The sequence below is a fragment of the Ailuropoda melanoleuca genome, chromosome 6 (assembly GCF_002007445.2).
Source record: "Ailuropoda melanoleuca isolate Jingjing chromosome 6, ASM200744v2, whole genome shotgun sequence".
Lineage (NCBI taxonomy): Eukaryota > Metazoa > Chordata > Mammalia > Carnivora > Ursidae > Ailuropoda > Ailuropoda melanoleuca.
Genome location: NC_048223.1, coordinates 12328404 through 12349416, shown reverse-complemented (window position 1 = coordinate 12349416; position 21013 = coordinate 12328404). Strand labels below are relative to the sequence as shown.

At 35.6% G+C, this 21013-nt stretch overlaps 1 protein-coding gene across 2 annotated transcripts in view; it reads left to right on the top strand.

The window, feature by feature from the left end:
- PPP2R3A (protein phosphatase 2 regulatory subunit B''alpha) overlaps positions 1-20286 on the top strand; it is a 227112-nt gene extending 206826 nt beyond the window's left edge. For both annotated transcript variants that reach the window (XM_034661962.1, XM_034661961.1), the window contains one exon: positions 17667-20286. In XM_034661962.1, the coding sequence (XP_034517853.1) occupies positions 17667-17799 (133 nt within the window). In that variant the 3' untranslated portion in view covers positions 17800-20286. The remainder of the gene's footprint in view (positions 1-17666) is intronic.
- Positions 20287-21013: the final 727 nt, after the last annotated feature.

Sequence of the window (21013 nt, the reverse complement as noted above, 5' to 3'; positions counted from 1 at the left end):
GGGCTGAATAATAAAAGGCACAGCTAAAAAGGTTTCAATTTGGGATACTGATTATGATACTGGGGTAAGAAATCCTTGCAGAAACCAGTAGAAATAATAGCCAGATAATTCCCAGAATTCTAGCTGTTTAAAAAAATAAATATACACAGTAATCAGCAAATTTTTCTGGCCAGGTAGTGAATATTTTAGGTTTTACAGTTCTATCACAACTGTTTAGCTCTGGCATTGTGCTATGACAGTAGCCATAGATAACATGTAAGCAAATGAATGTGGCTGTTTTCCAATAAAATTTTAATACACCCTGAGATAAAAACTTCCTATCATTTTCACGTCATGAAATAGTCTTTTTTTTTTTTTTTTCAAATTTAAAAAAGCAAAACCATTCTTAGCTCACTGGGTTATACCAAAAAAAGGTGGAGAGAGAGATCGGGCCCACAGACTGTAGTTTGCCAGTCCTGTACTAGAGTGAAATTTCAGATAATGAGAGATATAATGAAGAATGCAAATCTACCAGAGACAAAAAACAGATTAAATATCGTTCAAATACTGCAAAAAAAAATAAATAAATAACTTTGAATCTAGAATTCTATCTCTGTTTATATGTGAGGGCCCAATAAATATATTTTTCAGACATCCAAAGATGCAAAAAGTTTACCACCCAAAGACTATTTCTGAAAGAAGTATTAAGGGATATTCTTCAGCAAGAAGGTAAACGAATTTTAGAGGAAACAGTGGAATGCAAGAGTAATTATGAGAAACAAAATTAGGAAAATTTATTCTTAAAACTAAAATAGTGATCACAGATATATTGTTAAGAGTAAAAGGAGGTCAGGATGATATACTATGAATCTTTATTACAGTGGAGAATATTGATACTGAAAAATTTATACTTCTCTAACAATGACTAGAATTAAAGTATGTGTGTTAAAAATGTAGGTTAATCACTAAGAGAATAAAAATGAAATGGAAAACTTTCTAATCAATTTTTAGAAAAAGACATTAGATTAAGTGGGAAAAAATTAGTAAGCTCAATCTACTGAAAGACAAATGTGTTAATCAGCATTCTTTTGGTGGCAAGTAACCTAATCTCAACTCAAATTGCCATAAACAACAACAAAGATATTGGCTTACAGAACTGTTAAGTCCAGGGGTAGTACTGACTTGAGAAACTCAGACTTTATCTCTTTCATCTCTTACATAATGCTTTCCTTTCATTTTTTCACTCTCAGCAAGTTTTTCATGTGTGGCAGCAAGATGATCACCTGATAGCTTCAAGTTCAAGTAAAAGAGAAAATCCCTTTCCCCTAAGTTTCAAAGAAAACCTAGGATTTGTGTCTCTTTGACTCTAATTGGCTTAGTTTGGGTCCAGTCCCTGAACCAATTCCTGAAGGAGTGAGGCCTAGAAGGAGGCTTGTACACGATACAGGTCCATCCAAACCATACGTTTTCCCAAGGGAAATTAGAAAATATGGCCATAAGAAAGAGGAATGCTATGCCAGTAAAGGAACAACAGATGTCCACTATGGTAAGAAAGAAGAGACAAAAAGATAAAAACAGTACAAAATAAATGGCCAGAAGAAGTCCAAATATAGTATCAATCACATTGGATTAAAAATTGAACTGTATACTATTATTTAGATTCATCCCTAACACAGAGGTAAGAGTCAAATGAATAGTAACAGGGGTAAAAATCAGATATGGTAACATTAATGAGACAAGTAGAATTCAAAGCTTTAAAAGAGACTTTTCAGTATTTCAACAGTTGGCCATGAAAGTAAGTTATGAACTTTATGCAATATATAAATCCGATAAAAATACAAGGAAAAATTGACATCCGCAGCCATGTAAAAACCAGTAAATCAAATAGGCCAAAAAAATAATATAGAATTAGTAGACTTCCACAGTTACACAAAAGTATACCTGGTACCCAACAAATACACATGGAACCATCACAGAAGTGCCCATTAATTAAGGCATGAAGGAAATTGCAACAACTTCAAATGTAACCTGAAATTAACAACTAAAAACTAAAATTTACATACCTAGAAAGTTAAAAATAAAGCTAAAAAATATTCTTAATATATTTCAAAATAAGTGTTAAATTAAAGCAGAAGTCAAAATACAAATTATCTTTCTAGAACTATGCATTATGTTTAGTAAAGCCTATGGGATCTGGACAAGGGGAAATTTATAACCTACAGACTAAAATAAGTTGATTAGGCTATCCTCTCAAAATGCATGAGAAAGGATGACAAAATAGACCCAAGTACATAGAAGGAAGAAATTAAACCATTTTATTTAAACAAAAATAAATCTATTAATTTATAAACATACACACACAAAAAAAACATACTATGTGCCAAGCACTGTTTTAAATATTTTAATTCACTGGGTGCTCACAAAAACCCTTTTTTGTAGATGCTGTTATCCCCATTTTACAGATAGGAAAACTGAACCACAGAAGTTAAATAACTTGTCAAAACTACCAGTATATAAAAGAATACATCATAAGTAAGTGGGTTTTATCCCAAGATTGCTTCAGTGGTTTAACTTTGTAAAATCTGTCATTAACAGATTGAAGATGGGGGAAAAAATGTGTATGTATAAACTGATTCTTTGAAGGCATATGATAAAATTTAATATGTTTTTTGGTTTGGAAAAAAAATCTTAAAACTAAGCAAACTTAAGAAGAATACCTTGTTAATGATAAAGGTTATAAATCCCACACCCCAGAAATAAACAGCTAAAAATACAATAGGGAAAAATCCCATTTATTAATATCAAGGAAAAAGGTGACTTGGAAAATAAATATGAAGAAAAATACAAAATTTCATCAAAAGATACAATGACCATTTGCCATGTTAAGATTGATTGACTGATTTGATATATTCCCCTAGAATATGTCATGGAACTTGATAAGCTAATTCTAAAATTCACATAAAAAAATAAATATACAAGAATAGCGGTGAGTTTGGAAAAGAAGTGTGGTGAGATACAGGGTATGTATATAATAAAAGATAGTATCTTAAATGTGTCAAGAAAAGACCAGTCAGTAAAATGTGTCCCTCTGCGGTGAATGAAAAAAGTACATATTAAACTAATGTCTGCATGTAAATAGACTTTAAAAGCTTAAAAGAAATGGGATAAATTTATAAGGAAATCATTTCTAGATTTGAGTACATTTAAAAAGTGACAAATTCTGTATCACAACCAAGAGGCAAACAAATTGGATTGCATCATATGACCAGTAATGTTCTTTTATAAATCAGATTCTTTAAAATCAATAGTAAGAATGTGAATAATGACCGCTTCTAAAACAGTCAAAAGACAGAAATTTCACCCAGGAAATAAACATGAAGATTCCCACTTCACCACTAGTTAAAATGCAAATAGTTATAGTTTGTGTGTGTGTATGTGTGTGTGTGTATGTGTATATATATATATATATGCAAATAGTGTATGTGCTGCCGAAGCGAGCACAATATATGCAAATAGTTAATAGCCAAATTATAACAATTTTAAATCTATTTAAACATTTAATGGAGCTCCCAAAATATATGAAACAAAAATTGCCAGACAGTTCAACAGTGATAGCTGGAGATTTCAACATTCCTCTGTCAGTAACTGATAGAACTAGAGACGATAAGGATACAGAAGACTTGAACAACACAGTGTATTTTATCTAATCAATATATAGGGAACCCTCCACAAAACAACAATAAAATATGCATTTTTTCAAGGGCACATGAAACTTCTCTAGGGCCCTATGATGAGTGAATGAGATCCCATAAATTCAAATGGATTACAGTACATAAAGTGTGTTGTCTGACCATAATAGAATTAAAGTAGGAATCAGTAACAGGAATCTGGGAATTCCGTAATATTTGGAAATTAAATAATACTTCTAAAGACACATGGGTCAAAGAAGAAACCACACAGAACTTTAGATAATTCAAGATAATTATCTTGAATGAAAATAAAAGAACATATGAAAATGTATGAGGTGCAGTGAAAGCAGTGTTTAGAGGAAGCCTCAGAAAGCTCTAACATCCATAATATAAGCTTCTACCTTAAAAAGCTAGAAAAAGAGCAAACCAGACCCGAAATAAGTAGAAATGAGGAAATAATAAAGATCAGAGTAGAAATCCATGAAATAGATAACAGGAAAACAATATGAAAGAATACATGAAACCTAGAGTTGGCTCTTTGTAAAGATTTTTTTTAAGATACATCTTTATCTGGATCAAGAAAAAAAAGAAAAGGCATATATTAACAAAATCAGGAATGGAGGAGGCATCACTATAGACACTACAGAACTTAAAATAATTATAAAGAAAGATTATGAACAACCTTATCCCAATAAATTTCACACCTTGGATGAAATGGGACAAAATCCTAGAAAGACTCAAAGTACCAAAACTTATTCAAGAAGAAATAGAAAATCAGAATAGACTATGTCAAGTAAGGATAATGAATTGGTTATTAAAGGTCTCCACCAAAAGAAAAGTCTAGGTCCAGAGGGTTTCACTGATAAATTCTGTAAATAGTTAAGGGGAAAATAATACTAATCTTTTACAAATACTTGGAGAAAATAAGAGGAGGGAATACTTCCAAACTTGTTCTATAAAGCCATTATTACCCTGATACCAAAGCCAGCAAAGATACACAAGAAATGAAAACTACAAACCAATATCCCTAAAGACCATCAATATAAAAATTATTACAAAATATTAGCACATGAAATCCAGCAACGTATAAAAAAGTTTATATACTATAAGTGGGGGTTATCCTAGGAACAGAATGCTGGCTGGCTGACATCCAAGAATCTATTAATTTAATACACCATATTAATAAAATGACAAAAAACGCAGTCATCTCCATGGACACACAAAAAAGCATCTGAAAAAATCCAACATCCATTCACAATAATTTTCACCCATATAAGGATAGAAGGGAACTTCCTTAACCAGATAAAAGGCATCTACAGTTAACATCATACTTATGGTGAAAAATTGAATGCCTTCCCCCTAAGATCAAAAACAAAGTAGGAGGGGCTCCTGGGTGGCACAGCGGTTAAGCATCTGCCTTCGGCTCAGGGCATGATCCCGGCGTTATGGGATCGAGCCCCACATCAGGCTCCTCCGCGATGAGCCTGCTTCTTCCTCTGTCACTCCCCCTGCTTGTGTTCCCTCTCTCGCTGGCTGTCTCTATCTCTGTCAAATAAATAAATAAAATCTTTAAAAAAAAAAAAAAAGTGGGGACGTTTCTATTCATCATTTCTACTCAACATAGTAACTGAGGATACTATGTTTTGCAGTAAGACAAGGAAGACTTTGAAAGTATTCAGATTGTAAAGGAAGTAGTAAAACTATCTATTCATAGATTATGTAACCTTGAAGCAGAAAATACTCCAGATAAAAGACCTGAAGCAGAATCTATCTGAAAGGTACCAGAACTAATGAGTTAGTAGTTAGCAAGATCTCAGAATACAAGTTTAATATACAAAAACTAGTCGTATTTCCATATACTAGCAGTGAACAGTCCTGTAGGGAAATTCAAATAAAAAGAATAATTCTGTTCACATTAGTATCAATAGGAACAAAATATTTAGGAATAAATATAACCAAAGAACTATAATACTTACACACTGAAAACTGCAAAAATAATGCTGACCTAAATTAGATTAAAAAGTTAAGTACTGTTAAAATGTCAGTTCCCCCCAAATCTTCAGATTTAACAAATTTCCTATTAAAATCCCTTCAGGCTTTTGTTGTAGTAATTGGCAAACTGATCTAAAATTTATGTAGAAATGCAAAGTACCTAGAATAGCCAAAGTCTTTTTTAAAGGAACAAAATTGAAGGACTTAGGCTGCCTGATTTCAAAATTTACTATAAAGCAAACAATTGAGACATTGTAGCATTGGCATGTATAAAAATACATCAATTAAACACTCTAGAAATAGACCCTAATATGGATGGCCAGTTAATTTTCAACCAATGGAGAATAAATTGTCTTCAAAAATGATGCTGAAATCATTGGATATCCATATGCCAAAAAAAAGACCCCAATCCATACCTCATACCATATACAAAAATAACTCAAAATGGATAGAAGACCTAAATTTGAGAACATAAACTCTAAAGCTTCTAGAATAAAACAGGAGAAAAATCATTGTGACCTTGAGTTAGGCAAAAGCAAAAAAAAATACTGATAAATTGGGCTTCCTTAAATTAAAAACTACTGCTCTCCCAAAGGCACCATTAAGAAAATGAAAAGACAGAGAAGATATTCCCAAAACACCCTGATAAAGGACTCATATCCAAAATACGTAAAGAATTCTTACAGCTCCATAATAAAAAGACTAATAACCTAACTTTTGAACAGACAAAAGATCTAAATAAACACAAGTAAATTAGAGATACAAACAGCTAATAGTTATATGAAAAGATGTTCTACATTGTTAGACATTAGGAAAATGCAAATTAAAACCGCAGTGAGAAATACCACCCAGCCACTAGACCAACTAAAATCACTAGTTGACAATGATGTGGAGAAGCTGGAACCTCATACATTGGACTGATGGGGATGTAAAATTATATAGCCTCTTTAGAAGAGTTTGGCAATTTAACAAGTAAACATGCACTCACCGTATGAATCAGCAGTTCCTCTCTAGGAATCTGCCAAGAAAAATGTTCACTCAAAGACTTGTACGTGAATGTTTATAGCAGCATTATTCACAGTTGCCCAAAACTGGAAATAATCCAAATATCCATCAAACTGGTAAATTGATAAAATATAGTATATCTGTAAGATGGAATGATACTCAGCAATGAAAGAGGAATGAACTATTGATAAACACCATATGGATGGATCTCAAAATAAAGTGAAAGAAGCTAGACAAAAAAGTATAACCCATTTAATTCCATTTATTTAAAATTCTAGAAAATGCAAATTAATCTATCATGACAGCAAGTTAGTGGTTACCTGGGGAGGGGAGCAGTGATTATATAGGGGCGTGAGTAGACTTTGGTTGTGAGGCAGGGGAATGGGTATTTTCATGATCTTGAATGTTGTAATGCTTTCACAGGTACATAAAAAAGTCAGATTTTACAAGTATGAGCAATTCGTTGTATGTCAATTATACCTCAATAAATAAAATACATGCAACAACATAGATGAGTCTCTCAAAAATATCATTCTGTGTAAAGAAGCCAAATACTAAAAACTACATATTATATGATTCCATTTATAAGAAATTTCTAGAAAAGCAAAACTATAAAGCCAGAAAGCAGATCAGTGGTTGCCTAGTTCCAGGAATGAGAGTGAATACAAAAGGCACAAAGGAGAGGAGGGGCAGATGGAGGGATGAAAATGTTATAAAATTAGATTGTGGTATTGGCTGCACAATTGTAAACATTTATTAAAACACATTGAACACTTAAGATCAGTGAATTACATGTAAATTATATTTCAGTAAAATTAAAAAAAAATCAAGAGTCTAAGTTTTTAGCTTATGAAATTGGCAGCAATTTTTTAAAAGATAATTTGTTAAAAGATAATGTTAATTCAATAAATGTTTATTACTACTGTATACTAAGCATTATTCGGTATTAATAAACACAGACAGGATCCCTGACTAAGCAGGGAAAACAGACAGATGCAATTAAAAGTATCTTACCTGCTTTTTTTTTTTTTTCAGAGTTCAAAGGGTTTATTGGTAACTTAAAATCAATGTTTAAATTTAAGGACATGAATTATCACTGCCCTATGACACTGATATGGCAAATTCGAACCATTCATGGGGCCACTTTAATAGGTGTGCAGATCTGGCCTCCTGGAATCCAGGAGAAAAATCCTTGGAAATATTTGATTTGCTTCTTTCTGTTGTAAGAGAAACAAACCCCCGCACACACACGCACACAAATTTTTTTTTTGCTTTATTTTTTTAAAAATTTTTTTAATTTTTAATTTTTATTTAAATTTAACATATAATGTATTATTGGTTTCAGAGGTAGAGGTCAGTGATCCATCAGTCTTATATAACACCCAGTTCTCATTACATCACATGCCCTCCTTAATGTCCATCACCCAGTTATCCCATCCCTCACCTCTTTTCCCTTCCAGCAACCCTGTTTGTTTCCTATGCTTAAGCATAAGTGGCATCTCTTATGGTTTGTCTCCCTCTCTGATTTCGTCTTGCTTTATTTTTTCTTCTCTTCCTCTATGATCCTGTTTTGGTTCTTAAATTCCACATATTAGCGACATCATATGATAATTGTCTTTCTCTGGTTAACTTACTTAACGTAACACCCTCTAGTTCCATCCACGTCATTGCAAATGGCAAGATTTCATATTTTTTTGAAGGCTGAGTAATATTCCATCTTAACTGCTTCTCACAGAGGAAGCATACTGCAGTAACAACTCACTCTAGGCTCACTATGCAGTAAGACAAACATTTTCGGATATTGATGGTAGAAACAAACTGGCCCAACCTCCCTGAAAAGTAATTTGACAGTATGTAGCAACAGCCTGAATTTATATCCTTTGACTCACAATTCCAGTTTGTAAATAATCAGAAATTTGGATAGAACTGTTCTATCCAAACAGTTCGCATTGGTCACTGGTCATTCTAAAATTAAAAAATTCAAAGTAACAAAAATGTACAGTAATTGGTTCAATAAGTCATAGTATCTATGTGTCACATTTTGTAGACATGGAAATTTTGTGTTTACACAAAAACAATAGGGGGTTAGAAAACTGTAGTATTTATTACAAATGTGTACATCTATGATATACAAGCTAAGAGATAAGGCTACAAACTATTAACTCTGGGCTGTGGGATTGCAAGTAATTTGTTTTTTTATGCTAGTCTATAATTTATAAGGTTCATAAAACAAGCATTTATTACTTTAATAAATAGGAAAAAAGTTTTCTCCTTTATCTGTTTACATAGGTAATATGTTTAAATAGGTAATACATAGGTGGTATGTATTCACAGCAGAAGAGGTAGAAAATACAGATAAACAAAAAACTTCATCTAAAATCCACTATCCAGAGACAGCCTGTCTTCCCTTCTAGACATTTCAATGCAAATAGATAATGTTAAAAAAAAATGGAATTTATACTATGTATTGTTTTGTAATCTGCTATAAAAGGAAGGAGAAAATAGAGATAGCAGGTATAAACACTTAGAAGTTAGTCTAAAAAGAAGAAAAACTGATGGCAGCTAGAGAATAAATAACTGGTTCAAGCAGTTGTTTTTTCCAGTTGTGGTTATCAGAGAAGGCAGCGATATGCCTGGAGGGGAGAGAGGAGAGGCAAAGGGATACAGACAGAAGAAAAGGGGAGGGGTCATGAGAGGAGATGCAGAGATCAGCTGTAATGAAATTCGACAAGCGTATATGATATGAGAGGCTTCTGCGGGGACACTCCTCTTCTCATGATGTTGGAGATAAGATAAGGCCTCCATAGAGCACATGTGGGTGATGAAGTCCTGAGGAGAGAGAAGGCTTACAACAGCCACAACCTATAGAGTGAGGACTAGGATGTCAAAGGAAAAGGAAGACCTTTTTAAAGTTGTTAATAGCTGACTGATACATTCAAAAGCAAGGCCAGACCCAGAATCCCAAGGTTACACCACCTAGGGCTTCATCTCAAGAGGAATTACAGATACATCAGGGTGAGTCTGTCAAACAAAAATTACCAGACTCAAATATTAGAAATGGAGGAAGAACAGTGGTACTATGGAGAGAGCAGAGGCTTAGGACGGAACCAGACAGATCCAGTTCTACCTACCACTCACCACCTGGGCAGGTTATCTGACTCCTGAGGCTCAGTTTCAGAAGACTCCAGCAACTACGTTGCAAGGTGGTCGTGATAATCTAAGATAATATACCTAAACACCTGGCACACAGTAGATACGTGATAAATAGTAGCTATTACTATTATTACTACTCCCTGTATGGGAAGAGATGCAACATAATATCATGGTTAAGAGCATGGAATTTGGAGTTAGACAAACCTAATTAACACCAGATCCTTGCTCTATCACGTAACTAGCTGTGTAGTCCCAGGCATCCAAACCTCAGCATTACCTACACAATGAAGTATCAAATGCCACATAGAGCTGTTTAAAGAATTAATTAAGACAATGTCTATAGTATCTTTATACTTTGCCCTCAGGGATAGTACCTATGTAATCAATAAACACTGGCTATTATTACTACCACTTCTGTGATCTTGGCCACATTAGATGACCTCTCTGAACCAGAATTTATCAGCTGTAATATTACCATTCCACTACCCGCCTTGTTCCCTTCATTCCCAGGACACAGTACATGGCACACATTTGGCACATAGTAAATATGTCACATAAACAACAGAACTATACTGAGAATTATATATAATGTATCCAACAGTGTCTGGCATATAAATGCTGGGGAAAATGGAGCTGTTTGTTTCCCGGAGAACCTGGGCTTCTCCAGGGCAAAAAACACTGATTTTTTGTTTGGTTGTTTTTTTGTTTTTGTTTTGTTTTAAGTAGGCTCCATGCACAGCATGGAGCCCAACATGAGGCTTGAACTCGTGACCCTGAGATCAAGACCTGATCTGAGATCAAGAGTTGCACGCTTAACCGACTGAGCCACCCAGGCGCCCCCAAAGAACACTGTTTTATTCATCTTTTAATCCTAGCACCTGGCAAAATGTTAGGGATTTAGGAGATCCTTAGCAAATATTTCCTGAGTGGTACAGAAGGTAATAGTCCCAGCAGCCACCCTCACTATAAAGGTAACTGCAGGAATCCAGACAACTTGACCCTCCAAAAACCTGAAATTCTCCATCTATTTTACCATCTAACAAACATAACAGGTAGCCTGTGTGTCAGGTATCTGTACTACTAATTTAAGACTGGTACTTAAGTAAAGCCCTCAGTAGTAACCTAGACTCCAGATACAAGTGAGACGAAAGACTGCAAACACTGTGAATTCTCACATCTAAGACACAACATGATCACAGCATACAATAGCATCTGTATAAATTCAAGGTAATGAAAGGTCTTGGGGGAAAACCAGATAGGATGCCAGTTACATAAACCAATTCAGCTGCCACCTATATGAAGATAACAGGTTAGGATGCTAAATTTATTTATAAATAACATTCTTATGATTTCTGCAGTTAAGAAAATTATGTAAAACAGGCTAAAGAGTCCCCCATGTTGCTACCTAAGGAAACGGAGACCTACAATGATCAAAAACAAACCTTTCTGCCAATTTGACAAATATCTGTTTACTTCACATTTTTAGTTAAGAATATTTTACATTATTGGGGCGCCTGGGTGGCTCAAGCAGTTAAGCGGCTGCCTTTGGCTCAGGTCATGATCCCAGAATCCTGGAATCGAGCCCCACGTGGGGCTCCCTGCTCCCTCTGATCTTCCCCCATCTCGTGCTCTCTCACTCTCTCTCTCTCTCTCAAATAAATGAATAAAACCTTTAAAAAAAATTTTACATTATCTTAAAAAATATTTATTACAGGATATTCTGGTATTTTACCAACAGCCTTACATTTGATTAACCTAGATTAAAAACAATTTTCTTTTTTTATTCTGAGAGTCTTTATCTCAGTAGTAGAGAAATAGAGGCTTGCTGCAGAAAAACTGAATATATAGAGATTAAAATCACCCTTGGTTCAGTCATCCAGAGATAACCATTATTTACACTTCAGTGTATTTCTTTTTGATGCTTAATATTACTAGAGTGTTCAAAAACATGACTTTAAATGCTTCAGAAGTGTTCTCTCAAGCAATAAACTCACATCTATTTCTCTATTATTGGACATTTAGAAAATTTAAAACTGTTTACTTCTGAATGTTTTTAAAAGTAGCTTTTTCCTTTATATTAAATATAAACTTATATGAATTACTCTTTTTAAAAGTTGTACATTTACTTCTGGAAAATAAGGTGCTGAAGGCAAAGAAGGCCAGCCCAAAACCCACCAGATCATCTTCCAGGAATGCTGCTAGTAAGAGTCAAGTGTGAAGTAAGGGGTTGTGTGGTGCCTGACTATCCTCAACAAAGTGGGAGAATTTAACAGAGGAGCAGGGATAACGGGGGGAAGGGGAGGTAATGTGTATGTGTATTGGGGCATGAGAAGAGGAAAAGAAGGAATGACAGGAATTAATATTCTAAAGCATGAGTTATAATCTCACAAGTAGAGTAGTTCTGAATGTTTTATAGTGCTCAGCAAACAGCACCTTTATATGGACCTGAATTTAACATATGTTTTAATTTTTCCTGAATTCAACATTACAAGTCAAAACCCAGTTTTAATTTATTTCAGTAGAGATTCACTGGTACTTACTCAATGCCAGGTACTGTGGTTAGTAATAAAAATGAATGAAACCTTATCCCTCCCTTCAAGTTCATAATTAGAATATATTTAACCCAAATTTTATACTATCTACATGCAAACTAAACAAGAATAAACAACTGATGGCTCGTGACTCTAGGGAACTGCAAGAGATCAAAAACGAAGTGAGATCAACTTTCTGAGGGAAGAAAGTGGATGGTACGTATTAAGAAACTTTAACGAGTCGAAACAAAAGATTTTCCAGTTACTGAATGCACTGAACCAAATATCCAACTTCTAAAGTATTTCAGCTAATCCATTTTATATAAGTGATTTAGGATTTAAAAGTATAAAGGTAATATTCATCTACTATTTCTAAAGCATTACAGACTCCAAATTAAAGAACTACTTAACATTTTATTCTATGCTTATGGCCACCATAGGCCTTAGATTTCCTCAAAACCCGAATAAAATACTCTATCCATTTACCCCTACAAATAGAATCCCCAAAATGGAATCAAACCACAATTCCCAGACAACACAAATCCTTTTTTACACCATATATGTGCCAGCCATTATTTCTGTTCATTCAAGGGATCTGCGGAACCAGCCTTAATACTTTTGCCCAGAAATTGATCTGAAAGGGAAAAAGTACGTAGAAAAACGGGTTTCTAAAGGCAACATATTGCTAGCAAAAATACCTATTATTTTCCCTCATGCTAACAACACTATGTTAATACTAGGTTAAATAATTTGTTCTCAATTTGATACCTAGGCTTTCTAGTGAACTATTTGTGAATCCTAGGAGTTCTGCTTCAGTCCTCTGACTCTGCTACTCATTCAAAAATAGCCAGTTAAATTAACAGAGAATATTTCATAAAATAATCTTCATTTGTGCCCAGAGGAATCCCAGTTACCCAAATACACCAGGAAGTGGTCATTTAGAAGGAATCTGTTAACTCTCTCCCTCAGGAATTCCTGGAGAACAGGATAAAGTTTGGACTCTTACTGTTCTGACTTCAGTGACTTCAAAAGGACTTCTGCACCCTCACCATTTTACTCCAGCCTTCCCTGACAACTTGAAACATCATTTCACAAAGAGCATTAGGACATCAGTTTTGTTTTTTTTTTTTTAAAGATTCATTTATTTGACAGAGATAGAGACAGCCAGCGAGAGAGGGAACACAAGCAGGGGGAGTGGGAGAGGAAGAAGCAGGCTCATAGTGGAGGAGCCTGATGTGGGGCTCGATCCCACAACGCCGGGATCACGCCCTGAGCCGAAGGCAGACGCCTAACCGCTGTGCCACCCAGGCGCCCCAGGACATCAGTTTTTATTCATCATTTTGAGCACCTAGTGCCAGGCACTATACTATACATAGCCCAAGGAAACTAGTGAGTTGGAAAATGGACACTTTATACTCAAGTAGGAAAGACAGTCATATAATTGTGAAGGAAACAGAGTGAACCAACAATGGAGAGAAGACTTGCAATTTAGGGTGCTGAGGAAATTTCCTGAGGTGTTGAGAACCTAAAGATTGAGAAGGAAATAGTTATGAAAAAAGCAGGGAGCATAAATGTTCTAGGTAGAGGGAGAAATATATGCAGTGGCTCTGAGGCAGGAAACAATGTGTTGGGGACATTTTAAAAGACTACTGTGGCTGGAATATAATGAGAAATAGAGGAAAATGTGGCTGGAGAGATTCACAGGGGCCAGGTCATGCAGGGTCTCAGGAAGCTATTGAAAAAGAATTAAACAAGGAGGTAATATAATCCCACTTACATTTTTTGAAGATAGTAATCTTCAGCTCAGTAGTGGTACAAGAATAGAAGCAGGGAGACAAATAAGGAAATCCTTGCAGACATCTAATAAGAGAAATGGTGGTGGGGATTAGGGATGCATGTGTCATGATGAGCACCGGGTATTGTGTAAAAGTGATGAATCACTGCATCATACACCTGAAACTACTATTACACTGTATGTTAACTGGAATTTAAATTTTAAAAAGTTTTAATGGGGCACCTGGGTGACTTAGTCGATTAAGCGTTTGACTCTTGATCTCAGCTCAGGTCTTGATCTCAGGGTCATGAGTTCAAGCCCTGTGTTGGGCTCCATGCTGGGCATGGAGCCTACTTAAAAATGATAGACAGACAGATAGATAGGTGTGGGGCACCTGGCTGGCTCAGTCAGAAGAACGTGTGACTTTGGATCTCAGGGTCATTAGTTTGAGCCCCACATCGGATATAGAGATTACTTAAATGAATTTAAAAAAAAAAAAAGATGGTTACTCAGGCACTGGGAATCAGGAAACTTTTAAATGTCATCTCAGATTAAAAGATGAACACAAGTTAACCCAAGGGTAAGGGTCACCAAAGAACATGTACAGTGGCATTAGGTCCCACGACCATAACCCATTTTGACAAGGTAAATAGCCTGGTATGGCAATAGCAAAGGGTATGTGACAAGAGTGAAGGCAGGAAGACCAGCTGTTAGAAAACTATTGCAATAATCCAAGCATTGAAAATACAGTGCCCTGAACTAAATCAGTGGCAATAGGGAGAAGAGGCAAGATTGTGTCCATTATTTTAAATGGTAGAAAAGACTGACTGGATTGGAAGAAGGGAGGGCAAAGGAAGAGAAACTTGGGATCACTGGATTTCTCGCTATAAGTGGGTAGATTATGGTAGAGCCAGATATGTGGGAAGATGAGTTCAGCTTTGTATATATATTGCCATAATGGAAGAGCCACAGAGTAGAGTAGCAGTTGGATACATGGCAGTCTCCAGGTTAGAAAGAAGCTGAGGCTGGACGTGTACATTTAGAAACCACAGGTAAAAAAGTGGTGAATAAAGCCTTAAGAAAGACTGTCCAGAAAAGTACAAAATAAGAGGGGGGCCTGGGTGGCACAGTCGTTAGGCGTCTGCCTTCAGCTCAGGTCACGATCCCAAAGTCCTGGGATTGAGCCCCGCATGAGGGCTCCCTACTGGGAGCCTGCTTCTTCCTCTCCCACTCCCCCTGCTTGTGTTCCCTCTCGCTGTCAAATAAATGAATAAAATCTTAAAAAAAAAAAAAAGTACAAAACAAGAACAGCTTAATCCAGAATCCTAGGATGCACTGACATAGAAGGGGCAAGAGTTAGAGCAGGGTTTCTCAACAGCACTGATGCTTTAAGCTGGATAATTCTGTTGTGTGGTGTTGTCTAGCACATTGTAGGACGATTAGCAGCATCCCTGAACTCTACCCACTAGATGCCAGGAGACCTACTCAGTTGTGACAATCAAATATGCATCCAGGCATTGCCAAATGTCCCCAGGAGGGAAAAATCACCCCCATTTAACACTGAGATAGAGTAGGAGAAGTCTCCAAGACACTGATAAAAGGTTCTGAATGAACTCCCTCAATCCAGAAGATTCCTCCAAAGTCTCTGTGCACAGTACTGCTCTTGTTGCCTTAAAAGTACTAAAGAAATGAGGGTGGCATTCCACTATAACCAACCCACAGAGTATTGGAATATCTTTATGTACTATTTTGGATCAAATCCATTACTAGAAATACCATTTTTGGTATGAGGCCACAGTGGGAAAAAAGTCTTTTGTAAAAATTTTATTCACAAACGACACACAAAATATGACCCTGCCCCCAATACAGGATCACCATCCTATTCCAATAAGCCCCAGCACTTCTCTGTCATGAGAATAATACCTAACAATTTCCAAGAGTTTATGATTTAATCTCCACTTGACCCTTATGAGGGGTAGGAACTGCTATTAACTCATTAGTTGAGGAAACTGATGCACAGGGATAAGTAACGTGCCCAAAATCACATGAAGCGATCAAACTGAGACTGGAACCTGACTTTTCCAAAGCCCATGCTCTAAGGCTGTAAAACACTTTACCATTATTCTAGATGGCCTCTATTAGGATACAAGGTCTGTATGTTCCTAGCATTTGGCTCATGGTTAGAACAGGAGCTCACATATTTACTGAATGAGTCTCAGTTCAGGCCTAACTTATTCGCAGATCTGCACTGAGATGTTTAAGACCCTGAGAGCTCAGACAGTAAGTCTGGGCACCAAGAGGAAGAAAATGTCTTCCACTCTTGACAGGAAATAAGCAGTCACAGTATCTGATACTGCAATGCTAGAACTTTTTGAGAACTTTGTTCCAGAAATGGAGGCTCAACCATCAACCTTGACTCACTTCCATTAAAGCAGTACCCTCCCTAGTGCCTCCTTATCCAGCAGACGCGTTACATTGAGGCCTCAAGGATATGGGGGAAGAGTGGAAACAGAAATTGAGTGGAATATTTCTGCAAAATGAAGTTGTAAATAATTTTTGACAGGATCAAAAACTGGTACTCAAGAGTAAGTTTTCCAAACATCAGATAGGCTTTTTTAACATTCTCTACCCTCTATTTAAAAAGGCCTTAGAAAGTTGAATAGGTATTACCTCTACTACTGGGCATACCCGCCTCAATATATTTGTCATTAGCCAGAGGTATCTTTTTGATGAAGGGACTATATGTCCAGAAATTTCTGCACAGATACTGTGTAAAGTCCTCACAAAGGGTGAAAAGTTTAAGCCGGTGATACCAAATACTGTAACAGATGTTGGTAATTATCATGTGTATTTTTCTGGGCCCAGATGTAGCCTCAGCATACTTATCAATTTAATATTTCAAGCAGCCATCATTCCCACTAGATAAAATATTTTGTTGTCCCTAAGTCCACCCTCAGGGATAGCCTGGAAGATAATGGAACACAGGGGTTATCAATAACTTCTAAGGGGAATAAGCAAAGGAAATATACTGGGAAGTTCTGTAAAGAATGGAAGGAAGGAAATCCATGGCTTTAATCTGCTCTGTGTATATACTTGTCCATCTAAATGTACTAATTGGAAACCATGGAAGCTATACGGCAACTTGTGGTGAGAATGTTCCCCATTCCCACTCTGCATGGAAGCCACTTCAACGAAGGCATTCATATAAAGCTTGTACTTTACGGACCTCACACCCTCCCCAATCTAGCCCCACCCATAATATGCTCTCATTCTCACCAACCCTCCTAGGGGAAACTAGATACAGCACATTTTCAACAAATTCTAACATGAACTTGAGCTTTAAGGAACAGGGAGAATAGGTTTTCTGTTCTAGATGGAAGCATTTTCTCCTCCAGTGTGGCTTAGTTGTTTATAGCTGTCATTTAGCAACTGAGGCTACTTTTTTGCAGGCTGGTGTCTTCAGTCCCGTTTGCCATATTGCCTCCTATCCAAACATTGACATTAAAAAAAAAATCAGTAACTCACTTTTGTTTGTTCTTTCAGCTCCTTTGAAGATTATGAAACAGAGGAACCTGTCTCTCCCTCTGAAATTGGAAACAAAGGCAATAAAAGTAAAATAGTAACCTCAAGCCTTTCAGAGAAATGTGGAAAGCTTCAGTCAGTGGACGAAGAGTAGCTGCCAATGTCTACATGAGAGATACGTATTTTAAATGTCTTTTTCTTGTGGAGATGCTCCAGTTTGCATACTGCTTTTTAAAGGCTTTGATTTCTGCAAGTGTGTATCTGCACTAGAACTTCAAAACATTTTTAAGCAATAGGTCTGGATACACATACTCAATTTGAGGGACTCCTCCGATTTGCCTCAAACCTCTTACGGAGCTTTTCCTCCAATACAGTGATATACACCACCTTCTAAAGTCTGTGAATCAGCACTCTTCACCCCTGAATGTACCAAGGATCTCTTGGGGACAGTGCCAAGTGCAGTTCTCTGCACAAAAGCAGGAGTTGCCTCTGTTGTCCGGCATCCTGAGGCCCCTCAGGGCTCCTTTGGAGCCCAGAAGAAACCTTCACTTGCAGAAAACTTGAGTCAAAAACATTCTGGAACTTAAAAAAGCAGTTAAGAGCCTCCAGAAGTGACTTACCCCTGGTAATAAAAGCACTGCCAAAACATCTCAGAGACTTTTTAAATATGTGTACTGGAGTACAAAGATCTTGAACTTACTTGGTTTAATGTAATTTCACAATGACCTGCCAAACTGCTAGTCACTTTACATCCTCAGGTATTGTAACCACTGGGCCTTCCAAACCTTGCTGGCAAATTCTGAATAATCTGTCCCCATCCTGACTGTGGATCTTATATAAAATAATGATGAAAAAACTTCTAAGTACAGAATTTGACTTATACTTGAAAAAAAAGTTTCCTTTTATCTAACATATGTGAAGAATTACTGAATGACTTATTAAATTCCAAATTAGTTGATACCCCATCTGTACTTCCTATTAGAAGGCCTATTTGAAGACTTGGTGACATACGAAAATTCTTACTAGATGTATTCCTTTCATCGCTGAATATTAGACTAAGCCAACAGTAAAGGCCTCAATCTAAGTATTATCCCTTCATATTGAAAATGAACAACTATTTCAAATGTTCCATCACCTCAATATTTATCACAAAAATGAAAGAAAACAGTGATGGCACCCATAAAAGGAAACCTGTTTCATCTGTACTATAGTGGTAGATGTGTTCATTACAGAATTCTACATTTTTTCAGCAAGCCACAGTGCAGCCAAATCCTACAATATCCTTAAAGATAAAACTGAAAATAAACTGAAAAAGGATAGACATTTCTAATGTAAGCAAAAGAAACCCCCAAGAAACTTTAACATCCGTGTCAAAGTCATCACCTTTTCCCCTGGGTTTTGTGCTTTAACCCCAAGTCCTAAATGTCAGAATAGTGTCCCTTGCCACCCTGCTTTGGTTCCCCCTTACCAATGTGAAAGTCAAAAAACGAAATAATCAAACCTTGGGCTATGGTAGGCAAAAAGTAGAGGTAAGTGCAATTTAGGAAATGTACCATCAACTGGTACAGTAATAGCAGTTTTTTTTAGTATCCTCTGTTGCCTGTTATTTTACTTTCATGATCAGAATTAATCCTCCATTTAATGGTTACAGAAAATGATAAATATTAAAACTTGGCATCTAATAGTTCAACATACTAAAAGCTTAAAAATGACTAAATTCTTAGGAAACATATGTAATAACCTAAACACATTAGTAAATTAGGATTAAAATTATTTGTAATATGTGAAATTTACCATCTATTCCACCCATCCTTTACCAGGGAGAGAAAGCAATTACTTTTTAAAAATTTCAGATAAAATATTAAAAAGGTAATACTTTTAGAAGCCAGATATGGTTTAAAGGTTTTATTATCCATAATGATCTAAACTATTTCTAAGACTCATCAGCAAAAAGTTAAAAATTTTAGTTTTCCAACATACATTTGGATTTTTTTAATACTATTTGGCTTTTACCTTTTTACCTTGTGTCTCCTTACTGAAATCCTCTTGCTTTTACTTTGGTATTTGGTTTCAAAAGTCTGTAATTATTATAAAAAGTTACAGCTACCAAGATCATTCCATTTAAGATAAAGCTATTTTAATTTAGGGTACCCGAAGTATTATATTTTCAGACATAAGTGTGTTCTTAAGAGTTGAATGCAAGAAATGTGAATTCCGAGGAACTAGGACAGTATATATTTGACTTTCTGGTAAAGATTTCACTGAATAAAATCATTACTGCCCAACTGGAAATTTCAAGTTTTTACAATATCCCAGGCTGCTTAATAAAAATTAAATTGAGGGTTATCATGGTCTTAATACTATTCAATGAAAAATGAGTTTCATAGCAAAACATTAATTGCCACAGTAATCAAATTAATGAAATTCTGTGTATTTTCCCTGCATCTTATCTATGTCATTGTGTACGATTCATAGTGTTTATAAAATTCCAGATTGATCAAATGACGTAAGTCATTTGCTCAACTTTTGGAAATGTTACAAAAGTGTGTTTGGGTGGAGAAACCTGCATGATTTAACTTGTTTTTGTTTTTCCCTTTTTGCAAAACTAAATAAAGAGACAAGTTGTCAAATATGAACCACATTCACTAAGATAATCACTACACTTTTGGCTTTATTCACACTTGCACCTCATTTTTATGTTTGTAAGAGTAACATTATAAACAAACTTGAGTTTCAAAGAATAACTCTTTGAACCTCTGGGAAAATCATAAAGGAATACCTAAAGGGGTAACACCACCTCATAACTGAGAAGTGATTTCCTTTGGGGGGATAAGGAAGAGGACTAGATATTAGGAATGAGAGGTTCACAGGGATCAAAAGGGACTTTAGCTTTATATACTTTTAGCATTATAAATATTCTCTTAAAAGAATGTGTAATTGATTGTTATTTTGGCACCTAAAACTTAATTTTTTAGAAAGGAGGGAAAAAAAATATCATCCAAGTATTAGATTCCAACACTAACTTAGTATTTTCTAAAACATATTTGTTACCTATGATATGGGAAAGGAAATTTTATTTTTTAATTTTTTAAGTTTATTTTTTATTTTTCATCTGTTGTAAAACTTTTACTTTTCTTCAGCAAGGTCACCATAGAGTTGTTTCAAGAATACTAAGAACACAGTAAAATAAAAGGAATTCTTTATCCTAGGACCATATTGTAACTCTGCACAGAAATGTAGACTTAACGAAGCTAACAGAAAAATCACCAGTTCTAACACTATCACTTGATTATGTATGTTAACAAAGACGCAAAAGAACAAATGAAAATGTGTCATATTAGAAGTTATTGTTCTGATGGTTTCAAATC